Source organism: Coregonus lavaretus (genome assembly GCF_964263955.1).
Source record: "Coregonus lavaretus genome assembly, chromosome: 10".
Taxonomy (NCBI): domain Eukaryota; kingdom Metazoa; phylum Chordata; class Actinopteri; order Salmoniformes; family Salmonidae; genus Coregonus; species Coregonus lavaretus.
In genome coordinates this window covers 29,965,546-29,987,353 of record NC_139997.1, presented here as the reverse complement: position 1 = coordinate 29,987,353, position 21,808 = coordinate 29,965,546, and the positions used below count along the sequence as shown (strand labels likewise).

General features: G+C 41.8%; 1 protein-coding gene across 1 annotated transcript in view; it reads left to right on the top strand.

Moving 5' to 3' along the window:
- Window positions 1–21,319, top strand: part of LOC311136675 (sodium- and chloride-dependent GABA transporter ine) — a 69,344-nt gene extending 48,025 nt beyond the window's left edge. The window contains exons 8-17 of the mRNA XM_084170891.1: window positions 6,192–6,324; window positions 6,556–6,690; window positions 10,727–10,830; window positions 11,012–11,136; window positions 11,337–11,449; window positions 12,877–13,017; window positions 13,360–13,459; window positions 13,568–13,668; window positions 13,847–14,014; window positions 17,492–21,319. Coding sequence (XP_084027017.1) covers window positions 6,192–6,324; window positions 6,556–6,690; window positions 10,727–10,830; window positions 11,012–11,136; window positions 11,337–11,449; window positions 12,877–13,017; window positions 13,360–13,459; window positions 13,568–13,668; window positions 13,847–14,014; window positions 17,492–17,620 — 1,249 coding nt within the window. The 3' untranslated portion in view covers window positions 17,621–21,319. The remainder of the gene's footprint in view (window positions 1–6,191; window positions 6,325–6,555; window positions 6,691–10,726; window positions 10,831–11,011; window positions 11,137–11,336; window positions 11,450–12,876; window positions 13,018–13,359; window positions 13,460–13,567; window positions 13,669–13,846; window positions 14,015–17,491) is intronic.
- Window positions 21,320–21,808: the final 489 nt, after the last annotated feature.

Genomic DNA, 21,808 nt, shown 5'->3' with positions numbered 1-21,808 from the left:
TTGTTTCAAAACATTCTAAAAAAGTAATGACGGAAAAGTGGTGCGTGCATATGTATTCACCCCCTTTGCTATGAAGCCCCTAAATAAGATCTGGTGCAACCAACTACCTTTAGAAGTCACATAATTAGTTAAATAAAGTCCACCTGTGTGCAATCTAAGTGTCACATGATCTGTCACATGATCTCAGTATATATACACCTGTTCTGAAAGGCCCCAGAGTCTGCAACACCGCTAAGCAAGCTCTCCAAACAGGTCAGGGACAAAGTTGTGGAGAAGTACAGATCAGGGTTGGGTTATAAAAAAATATCAGAAACTTTGAACATCCCACGGAGCACCAGAATATGGCACCACATCAAACCTACCAAGAGAGGGCTGCCCACCAAAACTCACAGACCAGGCAAGGAGGGCATTAATCAGAGAGGCAACCAAGACACCAAAGATAACCCTGAAGGAGCTGCAAAGCTCCACAGCGGAGATTGGAGTATCTGTCCATAGGACCACTTTAAGCCATACACTCCACCGAGCTGGGCTTTACAGAAGAGTGGCCAGAAAAAAGCCATTGCTTAAAGAAAAAAATAAGCAAACACGTTTGGTGTTCGCCAAAAGGCATGTGGGAGACTCCCCAAACATATGGAAGAAGGTACTCTGGTCAGATGAGACTAAAATTGAGCTTTTTGGCTATCAAGGAAAACGCTATGTCTGGCGCAAACCCAACACCTCTCATCACCCTGAGAACACCATCCCCACAGTGAAGCATGGTGGTGGCAGCATCATGCTGTGGGGATGTTTTTCATTGGCAGGGACTGGGAAATTGGTCAGAAATGAAGGAATGATGGATGGCGCTAAATACAGGGAAATTCTTGAGGGAAACCTGTTTCAGTATTCCAGAGATTTGAGACTGGGACGGAGGTTCACCTTCCAGCAGGACAATGACCCTAAGCATACTGCTAAAGCAACACTCGAGTGGTTTAAGGGGAAACATTTAAAAGTCTTGGAATAGCCTAGTCAAAGCCCAGACCTCAATCCAATTGAAAAACTGTGGTATGACTTAAAGATTGCTGTACACCAGTGGAACCCATCCAACTTGAAGGAGCTGGAGCAGTTTTTCCTTGAAGAATGGGCAAAAATCCCAGTGGCTAGATGTGCCAAGCTTATAGAGACATACCCCAACAGACTTACAGCTGTAATTTCTGCAAAAGGTGGCTCTACAAAGTATTGACTTTGGGGGGGGGTGAATAGTTATGCACACTCAAGTCTTTCTTTCTTTTTTGTCTTATTTCTTGTTTGTTTCACAAAAAAAAGTATTTTGCATCTTCAAAGTGGTAGGCATGTTGTGTAAATCAAATGATACAAACCCCCCAAAAATCCATTTTAATTCAAGGTTGTAAGGCTACAAAATAGGAAAAATGCCAAGGAGGTGAATACTTTCGCAAGCCACTGTATACATTTCACTGATGGTAGTGTTCACCCATTTTGAGAGCTTCCCTTTTACACCAGGGGCAGTCTTCTCTTTCAGTTAATGGGAATACCTGCAAACAAATATGCATATTTAGTAGGCTAAAGGCATTCTGAATTTTGATACATTTGAAGAACCTTGGGTTTTTCTGTAATATGAAATGGGCATACCTGTTGGTTTCCTGCACCACACTCTCCACCAATTCCTCATCAAGGAAGAGTTTAAAACACTCTGTCTCTGGGGGTGGCAGGGTGCTTTGTACGCAGACAGGGTGTCATTGAAGTCTATCTCTGATGGTGTGAAGTGACAGGATCTCCAGCAGCGGGGACCATCCTCCTCAACTTCAATCTCTTCTCCCTTAAATTCTACAAGATTGGCAGCAGCACCAGCATCTTGGGAAGGTGAAGGGATGCTCATTGCCTGCAAGGTTGGGGTGGGCAACATTGTCCTCAGATATTCCTCTTCACTTTTTGATTGATCCGATTCACTCTCATACACAGATTCTTCATCAGAATTACAAAATATTTATTGTATCTCATCAGTGAGGCATTTCCTTTTGAAACTGGACATTATATCTATACACAATGGCTATCAGTGTCTGTCAAGAGTTACGTTTTTCTGTCAGGACTGACTTAGATTGTAACTATGGTTACTCAGGGTTGCCAGCTCAGACCCCCCTTTCCAGGGGTTTTATTTTTATTCAGTTTATAAACTTCTCCTGTGTTTGCCCCCCATTTATTGATAAATCCCTCATCATAGTAATATTTCCTCCATCATATCCCCCACGATACCTTCCCCCATTTCTACCCCCCATGGACTTGAAACCCCCCCACAGATTAAATGAACCTTCACACAAACCCCCGTAAAATAGTTTCACCCAAATCTGGCAACCCTGTTTAGCTTTCGCGCTACGGCTAGGCTAGGCAGTAGGCTTGTATTTGGGGTGATGATCTGTGAGGTGATCTGCTTTGTGTTTGTCAAAAACTGTAAACGACTTGTAAAGTCATGTGCTCCGGTTCTTGTATACACTGTAACAAGCACATCAAAGATTTGTAATATGCTGAAAAGTGGCCAAACTAAGTTGATATTTTTCTGGGCAATGGGCGCAGCCTACTTTGACTTTGTTTATTTGCATGTTATAGTGAATGTAATTCTGGCATTAGGGAGTTTTTGCTTGTCAAACATAAAAAAACATGTCTGCCATCATAAAGAATTAGGCTGCTGTTAGCTTAGCTGACACTTATCTATTTTCTAAACAATATTACATTTCTCCCTTGTGCTCACGAGAGATGTGGTACATTGTAAACAAGTCTAGCTGTTAGGTCGCTAACTTATGTTTTGTTTTTTGTCAGCACAACCTGTTATTTAGACTGGTTTATGGAATGGGTTTGGCTCTGGATGTGTTCCGTGTGATGCTTGGATGATGAAGTTCGCATCTATCTTTTACAATAAAAGGTGAAATTGAGGAAGAAATTCGAAGACCTTTATTTTCCATCATTACAAAACATTGTTTAGACGCTTTTCAGACAACAATGCTGTTTAGACGCTGTTTAGTTAAAATTGTAACTAGGCCACTCAGGAACATTCAATGTAATCTTGGTAAGCAACTGCAATGTATATTTGGCCATGTGTTTTAGGTTATTGTCCTGCTGAAAGGTGAATGTGTCTCCCAGTGTCTATTGGAAAGCAGAATGAACCAGGTTGTCCTCTAGGACTTTGCCTTTCCGTTTCTTTTTATCAACAAAAAAAAACTCCCTAGTACTTGCCGATACCAAGCATACCCATAACATGATGCAGCCACCAACATGCTTGAAAATATGAAGAGTGGTACTCAGTGATGTGTTGTGTTGGATTTGCCACAAACATAACACTTTGTATTCAGGAAATAAAGTTAATTTCTTTGCCATATTTTTTGCAGTTTTACTTGCCTTATTGCAAGCAGGATGCATGTTTTGGAATATTTTTACTCTGTACATGCTTCCTTCTTTTTACTCTGTCATTTAGGTTAGTATTGTGGAGTATCTACAATGTTGTTGATCCATCCTCAGTTTTCTCCTATCACACCCATTAAACTGTAACTGTTTTAAAGTCACCATTGGCCTCCCTGTGCGGTTTCCTTCCTCTCCGGCAACTGAGTTAGGAAGGATGCCTGTATCTTTGTAGTGACTGGGTGTATTGATACACCATCCAAAGTGTAAAGTAATAACTTCACCATGCTCAAAGGGATATTCAATGTCTACTTCTTTATTTTTACACATCTACAGTGAGGGAAAAAAGTACTTGATCCCCTGCTGATTTTGAACGTTTGCCCACTGACAAAGAAATGATCAGTCTATAATTTTAATGGTAGGTTTATTTGAACAGTGAGAGACAGAATAACAAAAAAATCCAGAAAAACGCATTTCAAAAATGTTATAAATTGATTTGCATTTTAATGAGGGAAATACATATTTGACCCCCTCTCAATCAGAAAGATTTCTGGCTCCCAGGTGTCTTTTATACAGGTAACGAGCTGAGATTAGGAGCACACTCTTAAAGGGAGTGCTCCTGATCTCAGTTTGTTACCTGTATAAAAGACACCTGTCCACAGAAGCAATCAATCAATCAGATTCCAAACTCTCCACCATGGCCAAGACCAAAGAGCTCTCCAAGGATGTCAGGGACAAGATTGTAGACCTACACAAGGCTGGAATGGGCTACAAGACCATCGCCAAGCAGGTTGGTGAGAAGGTGACAACAGTTGGTGCGATTATTCGCAAATGGAAGAAACACAAAAGAACTGTCAATCTCCCTCGGCCTGGGGCTCCATGCAAGATCTCACCTCGTGGAGTTGCAATGATCATGAGAACGGTGAGGAATCAGCCCAGAACTACACGGGAGGATCTTGTCAATGATCTCAAGGCAGCTGGGACCATAGTCACCAAGAAAACAATTGGTAACACACTACGCCGTGAAGGACTGAAATCCTGCAGCGCCCGCAAGGTCCCCCTGCTCAAGAAAGCACATATACAGGGCCGTCTGAAGTTTGCCAATGAACATCTGAATGATTCAGAGGAGAACTGGGTGAAAGTGTTGTGGTCAGATGAGACCAAAATCGAGCTCTTTGGCATCAACTCAACTCGCCGTGTTTGGAGGAGGAGGAATGCTGCCTATGACCCCAAGAACACCATCCCCACCATCAAACATGGAGGTGGAAACATTATGCTTTGGGGGTGTTTTTCTGCTAAGGGGACAGGACAACTTCACCGCATCAAAGGGACGATGGACGGGGCCATGTACCATCAAATCTTGGGTGAGAACCTCCTTCCCTCAGCCAGGGCATTGAAAATGGGTCGTGGATGGGTATTCCAGCATGACAATGACCCAAAACACACGGCCAAGGCAACAAAGGAGAGGCTCAAGAAGAAGCACATTAAGGTCCTGGAGTGGCCTAGCCAACCTTAATGACTTGGAGAAGATCTGCAAAGAGGAGTGGAACAAAATCCCTCCTGAGATGTGTGCAAACCTGGTGGCCAACTACAAGAAACGTCTTACCTCTGTGATTGCCAATGAAGGGTTTTGCCACCAAGTACTAAGTCATGTTTTGCAGAGGGGTCAAATACTTATTTCCCTCATTAAAATGCAAATAAATGTATAACATTTTTGACATGCGTTTTTCTGGATCTTTTTGTTGTTATTCTGTCTCTCACTGTTCAAATAAACATACCATTAAAATGATAGACTGATCATGTCTTTGTCAGTGGGCAAACGTACAAAATCAGCAGGGGATCAAATACGTTTTTCCCTCACTGTACCAATAGGTGCCCTTCTTTGCGAGGCATTGGAAAACCGCCCTGGCCTTTGTGATTGATTATATCTGTGTTTGAAATTCACTGCTCGACAGGGACCTTACAGATAATTGTATGTGTTGGGTACAGAGTTGAGGAAGTCATTCAACAATCATGTTCAACACTATTATTGCACACAGAGTCCATGAAACTTATTATGTGACTTGTTAAGCATATTTTTACTCCTGAACTTATTTAGGCTTGCCATAACAAAGGGGTTGAATAGTTATTGACTCTAAACATTTCAGCTTTTCATTTGTAAGTAATTTGTAAAAAATTCTAAAAACATAATTCCACTTAACATTAAGGGGTATTGTGTGTAGGCTGTAACACAACAACATGTGGAAAAAGTCAAGGGATGTGAATACTTTCTGAAGGCACTGTATGAAAATACCCTCAAACAAAAGGTGACATTCTGTTCTGTCGCCTCATATAAACATTTGATGTAAAATCCAAAATGCTGGAATATAGAGCCAATTAAAAGTTTTTGATTCTCTGTATTCAGGTGAATTGACCTATGATGTAATCTCGTTCCACGTCACATAAATGTGCAGACACAATCAGTGATTTGATTGATTAGGTAAAACTACCTGACCTATGGTGACCATTGGGGGGAAAAATCACAATAATCAAGTTAAGGTCATTATTACTCAACTAAACAATCCAACCTGAACCAAGTGAAATGTTTATGGCTGAGCAGCAGTTTTGTGATCAATATAATTTAGATTATTGAGATCAGAGCTGATATTGATTAATCAGATATTGATCAGAGCTGTTGTGTGTGTTATGGGTGTGGCGGTAGTGTTGAGGTTAGAGAGGCAGACTGGTAGCTGGAGGGTTGCCGGTTTGAACCACCCAGCTGCCTGCGGGGTACTGTGACAGCAAAAAATTAAGCAATTGTGTTGTAGTTATAGGATGCTGGAGCGGACAGGGGGAGTGGACGAGAGCGGGGTGCTGCGATGGGAACTCTTCCTCCTTCTCCTTTTGGCCTGGATCCTCATCTACCTCTGCATCTTCAAGGGGGTCAAGTCAACAGGGAAGGTAAGAGAGAGAGAAAGAGAGGCTGACAGAGAGAGATAGATCAGGACTAGTTTCACTATGGTATGCTTGCCAAGTCAAAAAAGAGGAGTGAGTATATGTTCTTATCTCTGTTTAATTTTTTACTCTTAGGTCGACAGAACATTTGGCTCTATTACATTGATTCAGCATTAGTACACATTGTTGCCATCGTGAACATTTTCTAATATCATCTTTCTGTTTGTGTGTGTCCAGGTGGTATACTTCACGGCTCTCTTCCCGTATGTCATCCTGTTAGCTCTGTTGATAAACAACGTCCAGCTTCCAGGAGCTATGGAAGGCATCCGCTTTTTCATCGTGCCAAACTGGGAGAAACTCCTGGAGTTGGAGGTAAGAGGAGGGAGGTACAGACCCAAACCCTAACCTTAAAGGCAAAGTTTGCTTTTTTACAACCAAATCTCTATGTTTTATGTAAATGACATGTTATAGAATGGTCCAGATGATTTTTGTTCTTGATTTCACTTGTTTTTGAGAAACTTACCCCAACCAGATTCACTTCCCCAATCACAAACCCTGGATTAACACTGAGGTTGGTGCTAAGCTAAAGGACAGGGCTACCGCACACAGGGCTATCGCAGAAATTGTGTACACATGAAATTGTGTTATTCCGAACTTTATCCGCAACGTTATATTCAATTTTGTACAACTCGAGCTGTTCCATTCTCCGTGTAGCCTGCTAATAGAATCCCATAATAAAATGGAATATAACGTTGCGGATAAAATTCGGAATGACACAGACCTGCATATACTGAGAGCTTTTCCGTTTCTAAAATGACGCATTTGGGTGTTTCTGGAGCCTCTGTTTATGTTTTTTTCGGAGCCCCTGTACTGCACAACGAGGATGAGGAAGTGAGTTGCTGGTTGGGGTAAAATCGCAAAAAAAGTGTCTGGTCCCGGTTCAACCCTAACCACAACCCTAACCCTAGTTTCATGTCCACATCCCGGTTCAACCCTTACCATCAACCATAACCACAACCCGAACCCTAGCTTCATGTCCACATCCCAGTTCAACCCTAACCCTAGCCTCAACTACAACACTAACCCTAACTTTATGTTCACATCCCGGTTCAACCCTAATCCTTGCCTCAACCACAACCTTATTGGGCAAAACATAATCCGAAACACAACCAAAACAAACTGCAAATACGTCCAACCAGTTTGTAGTCACAAGCTTGATGTAGTCATTGTGTGCAAGGAATACGGACCAAATACTAAACCTTAGTATCACGTTTCAGGAGAAGACCCAGATGCAGACAGTGTCCCAGTAACAAAAGTTAATTACAAAAACAGGGGGCAGGCAAACGACAGGTCAAGGGCAGGCAGAGGTCAGTAATCCAGATCAGAGTCCAAAAGGTACAGAACGGCAGGCAGTCTCAGGGTCAGGGCAGGCAGAGGTCAATAATCCAGGGTGGTGTGACAAGGTACAGAACGGCAGGCAGGCTCAGGGTCAAGGCAGGCAGAATGGTCAAAACTGGGAAAACTAGAAAACAGGAACTTGAGAAGGACAGGAGCAAGGGGAAAAATGCTGGTAGCCTTGACGAAACAAAACAAACTGGCAACAGACAAACAGAGAACCCAGGTATAAATACACTGGGGATAATGGGGAAGGTGGGCGACACCTCGAGGGGGGTGGAGACAATCACAAAGACAGGTGAAACAGATCAGGGTGAGACACTACATTTATACACTATAAGTGAATTTTTCTAAATACTTATGACTTCTTCAAATAGGATGACTAGATACATAAAGTGCTTTCATTTCTAAGTTTCGAGCCAAATAAAAAAAGTAGCTTAACTGTCCAAATACATATGGTGTTAAGTGTATGAGTTACATGAGCTACTTCAATGAGTAATGAAGAGGTACAGTATAGGCTACACACCGGGGCAATTGTATAAATTGAGCAGTATAATAAGAGTCTGGTAGCAGCAGTTGTGATGTGTGTGTGTGTAGCATGAATGAGTATACAAAACATTAAGGACAGCATCCTAATATTGAGTTGTACCCCCCCTTTTGCCCTTAGAACAGCCTCAATTCGTCGGAGCATGGACTCTATAAGGTGTCGAAAGCCTTCCACAGAGATGCTGGCCCATGCTGACTCCACTGCTTCACACAGTTTGGGTGGTGGACCATTCTTGATACACATAGGAAACTGTTGAGCGTGGAAAAACCCAGCAGTGTTGCAGTTCTTGACACAAACCAGTGTGCCTGGAACCTACTACCATACCCTGTTCAAAGGCACTTAAATCTTCTGTCTTGCCCATTCACCCTTTGAATGGCACACATACTGTACACAATCCATGTCTCAATTGTCTCAAGGCTTAAAAATCATTCGTTAACCTGTCCCCTCCCCTTCATCTATACTGATTGAGGTGGATTAAAAAAGTGACATCAATAAGGGATCATAGCTTTCACCTGGATTTACCTGGTCAGTCTATGCCATTGAAAGACCATATGTCCTTAATGTTTTGTACACTCAGTGTATATGTGTGTGTGTCTATGTCTGAGTGGGTGTGTGCATGAGTGAGTGCATGTGTGCTAAGGTGTGGAGAATCAGAGCAGGTGGTCAGTCCAGGGCCCGGTTTCCCAAAAGCATCTTAAGGCTACGTTCATCATTAGAACCTTCGTAGGAGCATTGTTAGATCTCCGAGCTGTTTCCCAAAACCGTCATTAGATGTTTTTTTTGTCATTCCGCATCATTTTATACACAGAAGATCTCTGCTAAACACAAAATCAAGATGTTTATCTGTCTTTCTGTGACAGCTGTTAACTTCAGAAGAAATGTGACAGTGACTACAAATACAAAGCTGCCCATTTCTTTGCATTACAAGCGAAGGATATAAAACAGAGATACCTGTATTATTCCCACGGGGGGCCAGTATAAAAAAAATATGTATTCACTAACTGTAAGTCGCTCTGGATAAGAGCGTCTGCTAAATGACTAAAATGTAAATGTAAATGTATTAAAAGAAAATACAGTATAGGCTACATAGACCTATATATTTGAATAATATGGAAATCAATTTCCTGTTAATTCAATTGAGTTTTATTTAGCTATTTGTATGCTACTGTCTGTAATTTTAGCTTCAATATATTTCATGTGTAACACTTGTGCAATGATGTGCCAAATCTTGATTTAGTGCATTATTATAGGGTAAGCATTAGAATAAGCCGCCTCAATATTTGTAGCCATTGGTGATTTCTCTCTAGAAGCTGATCTGTAGTTAGTATTGTGGAATAATTATAATGTTAAGGTAAGATTGGAAAGGGAGAATGCTGATCTTAGAGCAGTGCTTCCTTTATTTCGAACCAATCAGTATCGACACATGACTCAAAGACGCACTTAGCGAACCTTCTCTCTGCGTGGCATTTTGGGAAATGTATGTTACATCTTCGGCCGTTGTGGGAAAGATGCATTGTTAAAACACTCGTAAGCCTAAATTCCATCACTATCAGTAGTCAGATGCCTTGTAGATAGAAACTGTCTCTGAGCCTGTTGGTATCAGACCTCATGCTCCGATACCGTCTGCCCGGTCAGGACACTTTCGATGGTGTAGATGTAGTAGTTGGATTTCTTCAGCCACTTTAGGAATTGGAGACGCTGTTGCAACCTCTTGACAATTTGGCAGTACGTCAAAACGGCCTCACAACCGCAGACCACGTGTAACCACGCCAGCCGAGGACCTCCACATCTGGCTTCTTCACCTGCGGGATCATTTGAGGGGGGTGCTGAGAAGGATTTCTGTCTGTAATAAAGCTCTTTTGTGGGGAAAAACAAATTCTGATTGGCTGGGCCTGGGTCCCCAGTGGGTGGGCCTATGCCAGGCCCACCCATGGCTGCGCCCCTGCCCAGTCATGTGAAATCCATAGATTAGGGCCTGATTAATTTATTTCAATTGACTGATTTCCTTTTATGAACGGTAACTAAGCAAAATCTTTGAAATTGTTGCATGTTGCGTTTATATTGTTGTTCAGTATATATATATTTACATTCCAGACATTGTTTCTTAATTTATATATAGAATATTGGGATTGTGTGTGTATTGTTTTTTTATTGCTAGGTATTACTGCACTGTTGGAGCTAGAAACACTAGCATTTCACAAGCATTTCCAATAACCTTTGATTTGATTTTAAGTAAGCCATAGATAAGGATCTAAATCATTTCCGGTAAAGAGGGGTTCGGGAGGAGTTGTTGTGAAGACATGTCGAGGTCGGGTGCTGCTGGTAAAGAGCTTGGATGTGTTATAGTTACCTGCCAGCTAGGGTGATTGTTAGGATAACATTGTTATTATATCAGTGTGGATGAGTTTTATGGTGCTATTGAAGGTACTGTACATTATAAGAGAAATTCCTTGTGTTTTGTTCCAGGTTTGGGTCAACGCTGCAGCTCAGATCTTTAACTCCATTGGGATAGGCTTTGGCTCCCTCATGGCCATGTCCAGCTATAACAACTTCAACAACAACATATTAAAGTGAGCAGCTCACAGTGAGGAGAGTCTGTAGTCAGTTCAAATCAGTTAAAAGTCAGTTCAAATATATTTTCACATTGTTACAGTGTCCGTATTAGGTCAATCTCAGCAGATGCTGTCCTAATATGGACACTGTACATCGTACTGGAGTGATTCATCCATCACATCCCTTTTTTCCCCACAGAGACACCCTGGCTATCTCCATCACCAACTCCCTGACCAGTATTCTGGCAGGTTTTGTCATCTTCTCGGCATTCGGCTACATGTCACATCTCCAGAACATACCTGTCAGTGAGCTGGCTGTAGATGGTGAGTTTGTGTAAGCAGACTAAAGATCATTAAGGGAAGGGAAATACTTTTGGACAGCTGACACAAGACCACCTTTTCTAGTTACAGTGCATGTATTTGAGGCAAAGCATACTAATTTCACCAAGATCGTTCCATAAAAGAGTTTAGACACCAAAGTCATAATAACAGTGCATGTGTGTTCTGAATTATTTTGCACCTAGGTCCAGGACTGGTTTTTGTTGTTTACCCACAAGCCTTTGCAACGATGCCAGTGGCTCCGCTGTGGGCATTTCTGTTCTTCTTCATGCTTCTGTGCCTTGGGCTGGACAGCCAGGTAGCTAACCTTACATTACCTAACCTAAACCCACTGTCACATGATACTAAATACACTTTTCTCTACTTGAAACAGATGCATTTGTCCTCACGTTCTCTTTGTTTGCCCACGTGGTTAAATGATGGTAGTTACTATACATCTTTACTTTGTCGAGTAAATACAATATCCAGTCAAATGTATAATCTTCTTTCACAAATGATTCCAGGAACCAAAAATCTATCTTTAACTACAGCAGTTACAGTTCAAATAGAAAGTAATGCAGTCAGTAATGCAGTCAGTAATGCGGTGTCAAATCAAATCAAATCAAATTGTATTTGTCACATGCGCCGAATACAACAGGTGTAGACCTTACCGTGAAATGCTTACTTACAAGCCATAAACCAACAATGCAGTTTTAAGAAAAATAAGAGTTAAGAAAATATTGACTAAAGAAACTAAAGTAACATTTACATTTTTTTTATAAAATAACAGTAACGAGGTTATATACAGGGGGTACCGGTACCGAGTCAATGTGCGGGGATACAGGTTAGTCGAGGTAATTGAGGTAATATGTACATGTAGGTAGGGGTAAAGTGATTATGTATAGATAAAAAACAGTGAGTAGCAGCAGCAATTTGCAAAAAATTATAATATAAAAAAAAGCTGTGCCTTTATAATAACTTGACAGCCTATCCTTCACATGCAGATAGTGATGTTTAGTTTTCAGTTTGTTTAGTTTTGTCCTACCTGCCAGGTTGAAAGGACAGTCACAAGACTCATCGCCATCAGCCGAATGGCCTCATAAAACAGCCATTAAATGATGAGAAGAGAATGTCAAGATTCTAACTGAAGGGCATTATGTATGAAAAAATGCAAAGTCACTGTTACCAGATAGTTGCAGTTAGAAAGCCTTTATTATAAGTGTAAAACTAACAATGACTCAATAATCCATGCTTTCTGAGAATGCTATAAAGTTATGGGCGGAGCTAGTATTACAATCTTAACTTACTTTTAATCCGTCTGTCTGCATATTTCCAGACATGGAATATGGGAGTGTAGCGAGATACCCAATGGGCTGGACAATTCTCTTTTCATCACTCATCTTGAGAAAACGTAGAAATCAATCAATCCGCCATCATTAACACAATGGAAAAATCAAATGATTTATTATTGAAATAGCATGGGCGACTGAGAAAAACAAATTGGTACAATTTAAGGCCATGTGGCAAACAATAATGCAGGCACAAGGGATGGGGGCGTCAGCATGCGGGTCTGAGCAGATGAGATGTAGTAGTTGTTTGTGTGCGTCTGTAAATTGTTGTTTGTATGTGTATGTTTGTATCTGGTGTGTATATGAACAAAAAATCTATATGTACAAATCCTTTATTATATTGGTATCTCCATGTCAGAAAGTTACCATGTTTTGACAAAATAAAAATATTTCTCAGTTTGCCATGGTGGAGGTGATGGTGACCAGCCTAATGGATGGGTTTGGAGGGCCCCTGCTGAAGTTCCTGAGAAAGAAGGAGATGCTGGTTCTGGCAGTCTGCAGCACTGCCTTTCTGCTGGGGATACCCCATGTCATGCAGGTAACCTGGAGTGTACGGCTTACACTCATCAGACAACTCCAGCACAGCAATAATCCAGGACAAGTAGTGGACTAGACTAGTAATAAAGGGCATTTAGGGTAATATAATTGCTTGAAATCATCGCTTGAAAACCCTGCCCACACTTTAAGCACCACATCCACCCAATCCTGATACTTCTAAATAACCAGTGACGGAATACCAAAGCACTGAAACTACTTTTACTCATTAGTCGTCGCATCCCAGAGTCTTTTAGCATATGTTATGTCATTTATGTAACATTCTGTCCACGAGAGATTAGTTATTTCTTACAGCTTGTATTAAATACTCTCTCTCTTTGACCAGGTGGGGATCTACGTTTTCCAGCTGATGGACCACTACACGGCCATAGTGTCTCTCATGTTCTTGGCCTTCTTTGAGGTGTTGGCCATCTGCGGGCTTTATGGTTAGACCAGTGTGTGTGTGTGTGTCTAACGTATGCGTGTTTGTCGTTAATTAATAAAAGGAAATTAATAAATTCACCCCCCCCCCCCTATTATTTCCTCTCTGACAGGTGTGAGGAGGCTTTCGGCAAACTTAAAGGAGATGACAGGAAGTAGGCCTAATATCTTCTTCAGAGTGTGCTGGATGTTTGTGGCTCCTCTTCTGATCACTGTGAGTCATCATCATTCACCTTAACAGAACGATAGTGTCTACAAATACAATGCCATACAGTTGACATTGTCAAATGTCAAAAGATGACAAGGGCATATCCGGTTTTGAGAGTAGGAATACTTTGAATGCAATTGATAAATGTATTTTTATCATCCCTCTCTCTCCTCTGGTGCAACAGATGATCCTGGTGTTCACAATCATCCAGTTTGAACCAGCCCGCTATGAGAACTATGTGTATCCCCCGTGGGCTCAGGGGATTGGCTGGGTCATCGCCATGGCGTCCATCATCTGGATCCCACTCGGAGCTCTTCACACACTGTGGGTTCTGCCCGGCTCCTTCACTGAGGTAATGTATTACTATACATCAGTCTCTCCTCTCCTCTCCTCTCCTCTCCTCTCCTCTCCTCTCCTCTCCTCTCCTCTCCTCTCCTCTCCTCTCCTCTCCTCTCCTCTCCTCTCCTCTCCTCTCCTCTCCTCTCCTCTCCTCTCCTCTCCTCTCTCTCTCTCTCCTACTTACAGTGAGGGGAAAAAAGTATTTGATCCCCTGCTGATTTTGTACATTTGCCCACTGACAAAGAAATGATCAGTCTATAATTTTAATGGTAGGTTTATTTGTACAGTGAGAGACAGAATAACAACAAAAAAATCCAGAAAAATGCATGTCAAAAATGTTATAAATTGATTTGCATTTTAATGAGGGAAATACGTATTTGACCCCCTCTCAATCAGAAAGATTTCTGGCTCCCAGGTGTCTTTTATACAGGTAACGAGCTGAGATTAAGAGCACACTCTTAAAGGGAGTGCTCCTAATCTCAGCTTGTTACCTGTATAAAAGACACATGCCACAGAAGCAATCAATCAGATTCCAAACTCTCCACCATGGCCAAGATCAAAGAGCTCTCCAAGGATGTCAGGGACAAGATTGTAGACCTACACAAGGCTGGAATGGGCTACAAGACCATCGCCAAGCAGCTTGGTGAGAAGGTGACAACGGTTGGTGCGATTATTCGCAAATGGAAGAAACACAAAATAACTGTCAATCTCCCTCGGCCTGGGGCTCCATGCAAGATCTCACCTCGTGGAGTTGCAATGATCATGAGAACGGTGAGGAATCACCCCAGAACTACTCGGGAGGATCTTGTCAATGATCTCAAGGCAGCTGGGACCATAGTCACCAAGAAAACAATTGGTAATGCACTACGCCGTGAAGGACTGAAATCCTGCAGCGCCCGCAAGGTCCCCCTGCTCAAGAAAGCACATATACAGGGCCGTCTGAAGTTTGCCAATGAACATCTGAATGATTCAGAGGAGAACTGGGTGAAAGTGTTGTGGTCAGATGAGACCAAAATCGAGCTCTTTGGCATCAACTCAACTCGCCGTGTTTGGAGGAGGAGGAATGCTGCCTATGACCCCAAGAACACCATCCTCACCGTCAAACATGGAGGTGGAAACATTATGCTTTGGGGGTGTTTTTCTGCTAAGGGGACAGGACAACTTCACCGCATCAAAGAGACGATGGACGGGGCCATGTACCGTCAAATCTTGGGTGAGAACCTCCTTCCCTCAGCCAGGGCATTGAAAATGGGTCGTGGATGGGTATTCCAGCATGACAATGACCCAAGACACACGGCCAAGGCAACAAAGGAGTGGTTCACGAAGAAGCACATTAAGGTCCTGGAGTGGCCTAGCCAGTCTCCAGACCTTAATCCCATAGAAAATATGTGGAGGGAGCTGAAGATTTGAGTTGCCAAACGTCAGCCTCGAAACCTTAATGACTTGGAGAAGATCTGCAAAGAGGAGTGGAACAAAATCCCTCCTGAGATGTGTGCAAACCTGGTGGCCAACTACAAGAAACGTCTGACCTCTGTGATTGCCAACAAGGGTTTTGCCACCAAGTACTAAGTCATGTTTTGCAGAGGGGTCAAATACTTATTTCCCTCATTAAAATGCAAATCAATTTATAACATTTTTGACATGCGTTTGTCTGGATTTTTTTGTTGTTATTCTGTCTCTCACTGTTCAAATAAACCTACCATTAAAATTATAGACTGATCATGTCTTTGTCAGTGGGCAAACGTACAAAATCAGCAGGGGATCAAATACTTTTTTCCCTCACTGTACCTAGCTACCTATAGCATTATTTCGACCTTAGTACAACACCTAGCAACCTTGTCAAGAGGTTCTGGTTAGGGTGGGGTGGTATCCAGATTTTCATATCGTCATACCGTCCTTCTCTCATCCCGGGATTTACGGTATTACCGGTTTAATACACAAGGGGGCACCGAAAAATGCAAAAAAGCCCATTAGGCGTCTATTATCAGAATGCTAACAAAATTAGCACAATAATATGGAATTTCCATGGAGGCTACTAGCTAAATATGCGAACAAACACAAACGAAAATAAAAGAATTGCAAAGACAGGTAATCCACCTCATAAAATTCTACATATATAGGTAGGCGCTACCGAATGTCATTTTTGGTGAGTTTGGACATTTACAAGCGAATGTGAATGAGAGACATTGTGCAAATGAACAAAGTTCTGATGAATTCTTGTCTGAAAGAAGAACAGTACTGGCTCTGGAGCAGCATGTGTACACGCTGAGTCTGTCTGGAGTCGCTAGGGCATGCCTGCGGCCTGCCTGCTCTGCTCGGAGAAGGGGGGGTGGGGGACCAGATGGGCAGAGAACGGAGAGGAGAAAAAACGCAAGGAAATCAAGATAGCATTGGCAGCTGTACAGATTTCTCAAACATGGTAGAAAGCTAACACTATATGATGACCCGTCTCCTTATTAATTCAGCCACTTACTTGAATAACTAGCAAGTTAAACTTAGGGGTCATGTTTAATGCAGAATTCTGTGTTTTTCACGCAGAAAAAAAGATAAAACGCATAAGAAATATCTTGCTGCGTTTTGTAAATGCAGATCTAAAATGCTTCTTATTGTAATTTCTGCTCAGCATCAGACTAATGTTGTGCTTTAGTTGCACTTCTCCACTTGGATGAGAATTCACCAATGCATTCTATCAGCAGACAGCACTCTGACTGATGTGTAGCTACTTTTCTCCAGTACTTTCGGTGTAGACTACTTTTCTCTGGTAAAATGCAAGATTAACAAAAGGAAATGTAGCTGGCTACATTCTTTCTATGATAAACATTAGAAATATATATGGCCATGCATCGTTTTTGCAAAATATACCTGCTTTTTCATTGTAAGCTCATTTACTTGTGTGGCTGCCAGCCAAATAGCGTTGCACTTCTGTTGTCATCTGTTGAAAATGAAGCTATTTTCTGCCGAATGTGTTGCACTAATTAATTTTCTGTGAAGGAAAACTATAGTTGCATGCCCCTGATCACTCTTGAAGCAAAAAAACACTTTTGACTTTCAATATAAAACGCGACCCCTGTCAATACACAGCTGGACTCACCTGCTCCCGCTTTCTGCCATTGTGCTATTTACAAACAAACACACAACTGGCTCAACTGTTCTGGGGAACTACAGTAAGCTACATAATGTGACAGGTGAAACAAAAAAGCGATCTGCTTTATCTCCTAACGTATTGCACAAGTTGACTGCAGGTATTTACTTAAAAAGTAGCTACAAATATTAACATTTATTGAAACACTTCAAATAAATAGTTTCAACGGTATTGACGGTATTGAAAAACCATCCCGTGGCTATTTCCAAATGCCCAAGTATATGGTATATATTGTATACGTCCAAGCCTAGTTCTGGTGTAATGGCTAAGCAAAATTGTTGGACAGAATTAGCTAAAGTCCATATGTTGTTTAAGGCTTCTAATAATGTCTTGTCTTCCTCCCCCCAGAGATTATTGAAGTCAATCACCCCATATGCACTGGAGAACGAGAGAGGAGGAGAGACTTACCCAAACATAGCAGTCATCAACTCCTTTGGTAGAGAAACAGAGAAGCCTCACATTCAGACAAACCTCTGATACTGAGTCTCCCTACTGATGGCCTCTGTACCAGCCTGGGACTCTGGGACCATGATAGGCTTGGAGAGCTAGGTGAGGTTTCACTAAGGATGTCAAACCTGATTCACATTGGCACTGGAAACCACACTGTCTGTGGGTGATGTGACTCAAAAACCGTCCAACAGCATTCCTATTGGTGTGGTTTGGGACTTCTGCTCATGCACACACAGTATTACAATTATTCAATGGGGAAGTGGGTTGTTCTCCTTTGTGGAGTGAATGACATATATTTTTAAAACACTGTTATAGTCAATTATGTGAAAACAAATAGAAGAAATGGACCTGGATCCAAGAAGCTTACCTACCTCTGCTTTGAGAGATCAGAATTGGTAATGAGTGGGTACTGGTACATGATGAATAGACCTTAACCTATAATAATAATATTAACCTGTCCATATGTTGCACTGTTTGAGCTTTGGTATTATGTTTTCTTTTTTTTAAATATGTAGCCATGTATAACCAAAGTACAATGGTCTGAGAACTGTTAGTTATAGATGTTGATGTTCTACCCTTCAAGCATGTTAGCTTTCACTTGAGCACCACTTTGTGGTTAACACAGCTGATGAGGTATTACATGTACAGTGGGGAGAACAAGTATTTGATACACTGCCAATTTTGCAGGTTTTCCTACTTACAAAGCATGTAGAGGTCTGTAATTTTTATCATAGGTACACTTCACATTGTATGATTTTTAAATAATTAATTTGCATTTTATTGCATGACATAAGTATTTGATACATCAGAAAAGCAGAACTTAATATTTGGTACAGAAACCTTTGTTTGCAATTATAGAGATCATACGTTTCCTGTAGGTCTTGACCAGGTTTCCACACACTGCAGCAGGGATTTTGGCCCACTCCTCCATACAGACCTTCTCCAGATCCTTCAGGTTTCAGGGCTGTCGCTGGCTAGGCCACTCCAGGACCTTGAGATGCTTCTTACGGAGCCACTCCTTAGTTGCCCTGGCTGTGTGTTTCGGGTCGTTGTCATGCTGGAAGACCCAGCCACGACCCATCTTCAATGCTCTTACTGAGGGAAGGAGGTTGTTGGCCAAGATCTCGCGATACATGGCCCCATCCATCCTCCCCTCAATACGGTGCAGTCGTCCTGTCCCCTTTGCAGAAAAGCATCCCCAGAGAATGATGTTTCCACCTCCATGCTTCATGGTTGGGATGGTGTTCTTGGGGTTGTACTCATCCTTCTTCTTCCTCCAAACACGGCGAGTGGAGTTTAGACCAAAAAGCTATATTTTTGTCTCATCAGACCACATGACCTTCTCCCATTCCTCCTCTGGATCATCCAGATGGTCATTGGCAAACTTCAGACGGGCCTGGACATGCGCTGGCTTGAACAGGGGGACCTTGCGTGCGCTGCAGGATTTTAATCCATGACGGCGTAGTGTGTTACTAATGGTTTTCTTTGAGACTGTGGTCCCAGCTCTCTTCAGGTCATTGACCAGGTCCTGCCGTGTAGTTCTGGGCTGATCCCTCACCTTCCTCATGATCATTGATGCCCCACGAGGTGAGATCTTGCATGGAGCCCCAGACCGAGGGTGATTGACCGTCATCTTGAACTTCTTCCATTTTCTAATAATTGCGCCAACAGTTGTTGCCTTCTCACCAAGCTGCTTGCCTATTGTCCTGTAGCCCATCCCAGCCTTGTGCAGGTCTACAATTTTATCCCTGATGTCCTTACACAGCTCTCTGGTCTTGGCCATTGTGGAGAGGTTGGAGTCTGTGGACAGGTGTCTTTTATACAGGTAACGAGTTCAAACAGGTGCAGTTAATACAGGTAATGAGTGGAGAACAGGAGGGCTTCTTAAAGAAAAACTAACAGGTCTGTGAGAGCCGGAATTCTTACTGGTTGGTAGGTGATCAAATACTTATGTCATGCAATAAAATGCAAATTAATTACTTAAAAATCATACAATGTGATTTTCTGGATTTTTGTTTTAGATTCCGTCTCTCACAGTTGAAGTATACCTATGATAAAAATTACAGACCTCTACATGCTTTGTAAGTAGGAAAACCTGCAAAATCGGCAGTGTATCAAATACTTGTTCTCCCCACTGTATTTATAGAGTACCACAGTATGAGTCATAATACCCATAACACCTAGTGGTCAAACAAAGAAATGGTTCCACCATTCATTTTTCTCATAGGGGATTACACTGGCGTGACTTTTTGATAACCTTGTAAATCTCTCTGGGACAAGGCGACTTTTATCAATATATATAATATATGCTAATTAGCTGCTAATGTTGCTATCATAAAGAACTACAAATGCCATGATGATCTGGACGAGACTGCTGAATCGAGGCAAAGGTAAGAATCTCTCGATTAACTATCTAATGTTAGCTAAATTTTGTAATTAATAAATTGGCTACATTTCTTTAAATTGACAATTCTGTGAACTGTCTTGTGCAAGTTTTAAATTGACACAATACCTGTTAGCAAAGGTGTCAGCTAGAGATGACGTGCAGGAGCTTTCAGGGATTTGTAGTCTTGCATGTCTACTTTAATGCTAATTAGCATTTTCGAATCAGAGTAATAGAGCCAAATATATTGTTAAAAGTCAGCTTGTCTGAGAGAGGTTTAAATGGTTATCAAAACGTCACGCCAGGGTAAGCCTACACAAAACACAGCCCTTATTTTAAGTATTTCTAAAATTCCCTATGGGAAAAATGAATGGGGGAAAAACAATTGGAACCATTTCCCTGTTTGACCGCTAGGTTTTATGGGTATTATGACACCTCCACTGTGGGGCTCTATATTAGTAAAACATGTACAGTACGATGCAGTAGCTATGGATCAGCACATCAGTTAATAAAATAATCTACCAAATGCAGCATTTGGAACATCTTGTTGCAATATTCTTTATGTAATATGTCATTTTCAATAAAATGCCACAATATGTTTGATTTGGCTGCTGGAGGGCAGGGGGCAAGGAGACCCCCAGCTCTGCTAAAACCAGTGACAACTACATGCTGTTTTCAAGGGATTGTTAAATAAATGTTACAACTATTTCGTTTTAATATCATCACCTATTGAGCATAGTCAGAACTACAAATTCCCCATTATTCCATGCAAAACAATTGCGCACATTTAGCTCTTTCATCAGAGTTATACAGCAAGTAACTGCATGTATTTCATGATCCGTAAACATCAGTGATCATGTAATTTCAGATACGTGAAGGTACCTATCGATTTGGCATGTAGCTAGCTAAGCAAACAACATAATTTAGCTTGCTTCATCAGATATTAGGCTTTTGGAAAGAGCTTGACAATCGGCAAGTCCTCGTCCTTGTAAATTGTCAGTCGGACTACTGTCATCACCACTTGCGAAAGTATTCACCCCCCTTGGCATTTTTCCTATTTTGTTGCCTTACAACCTGGAATTAAAATGAATTTTTGGGGGGTTTGTATCATTTGATTTACACAACATGCCTACCACTTTGAAGATGCAAAATATTTCTATTGTGAAACAAACAAGAAATATGACCAAAAAAAACAGAACTTGAACGTGCATAACTATTCACCCCCCCCAAAGTCAATACTTTGTAGAGCCACCTTTTGCAGCAATTACAGCTGCAAATCTCTTGGGGTATGTCTGTATAAGCTTGGCACATCTAGCCACTGGGATTTTTGCCCATTCTTCAAGGCAAAACTGCTCCAGCTCCTTCAAGTTGGATGGGTTCCGCTGGTGTACAGCAATCTTTAAGTCATACCACAGATTCTCAATTGGATTGAGGTATGGGCTTTGACTAGGCCATTCCAAGACATTTAAATGTTTCCCCTTAAACCACTCGAGTGTTGCTTCAGCAGTATGCTTAGGGTCATTGTGCTGCTGGAAGGTGAACCTCCGTCCCAGTCTCAAATCTCTGGAAGACTGAAACAGGTTTCCCTCAAGAATTTCCCTGTATTTAGCGCCATCCATCATTCCTTCAATTCGGATCAGTTTCCCAGTCCCTGCCGATGAGAAACATCCCCACAGCATGATGCTGCCAATACCATGCTTCACTGTGGGGATGGTGTTCTCGGGGTGATGAGAGGTGTTGGGTTTGCGCCAGACATAGCGTTTTCCTTAATAGCCAAAAAGCTCAATTTTTGTCTCATCTGACCAGAGTACCTTCTTCCATATGTTTGGGGA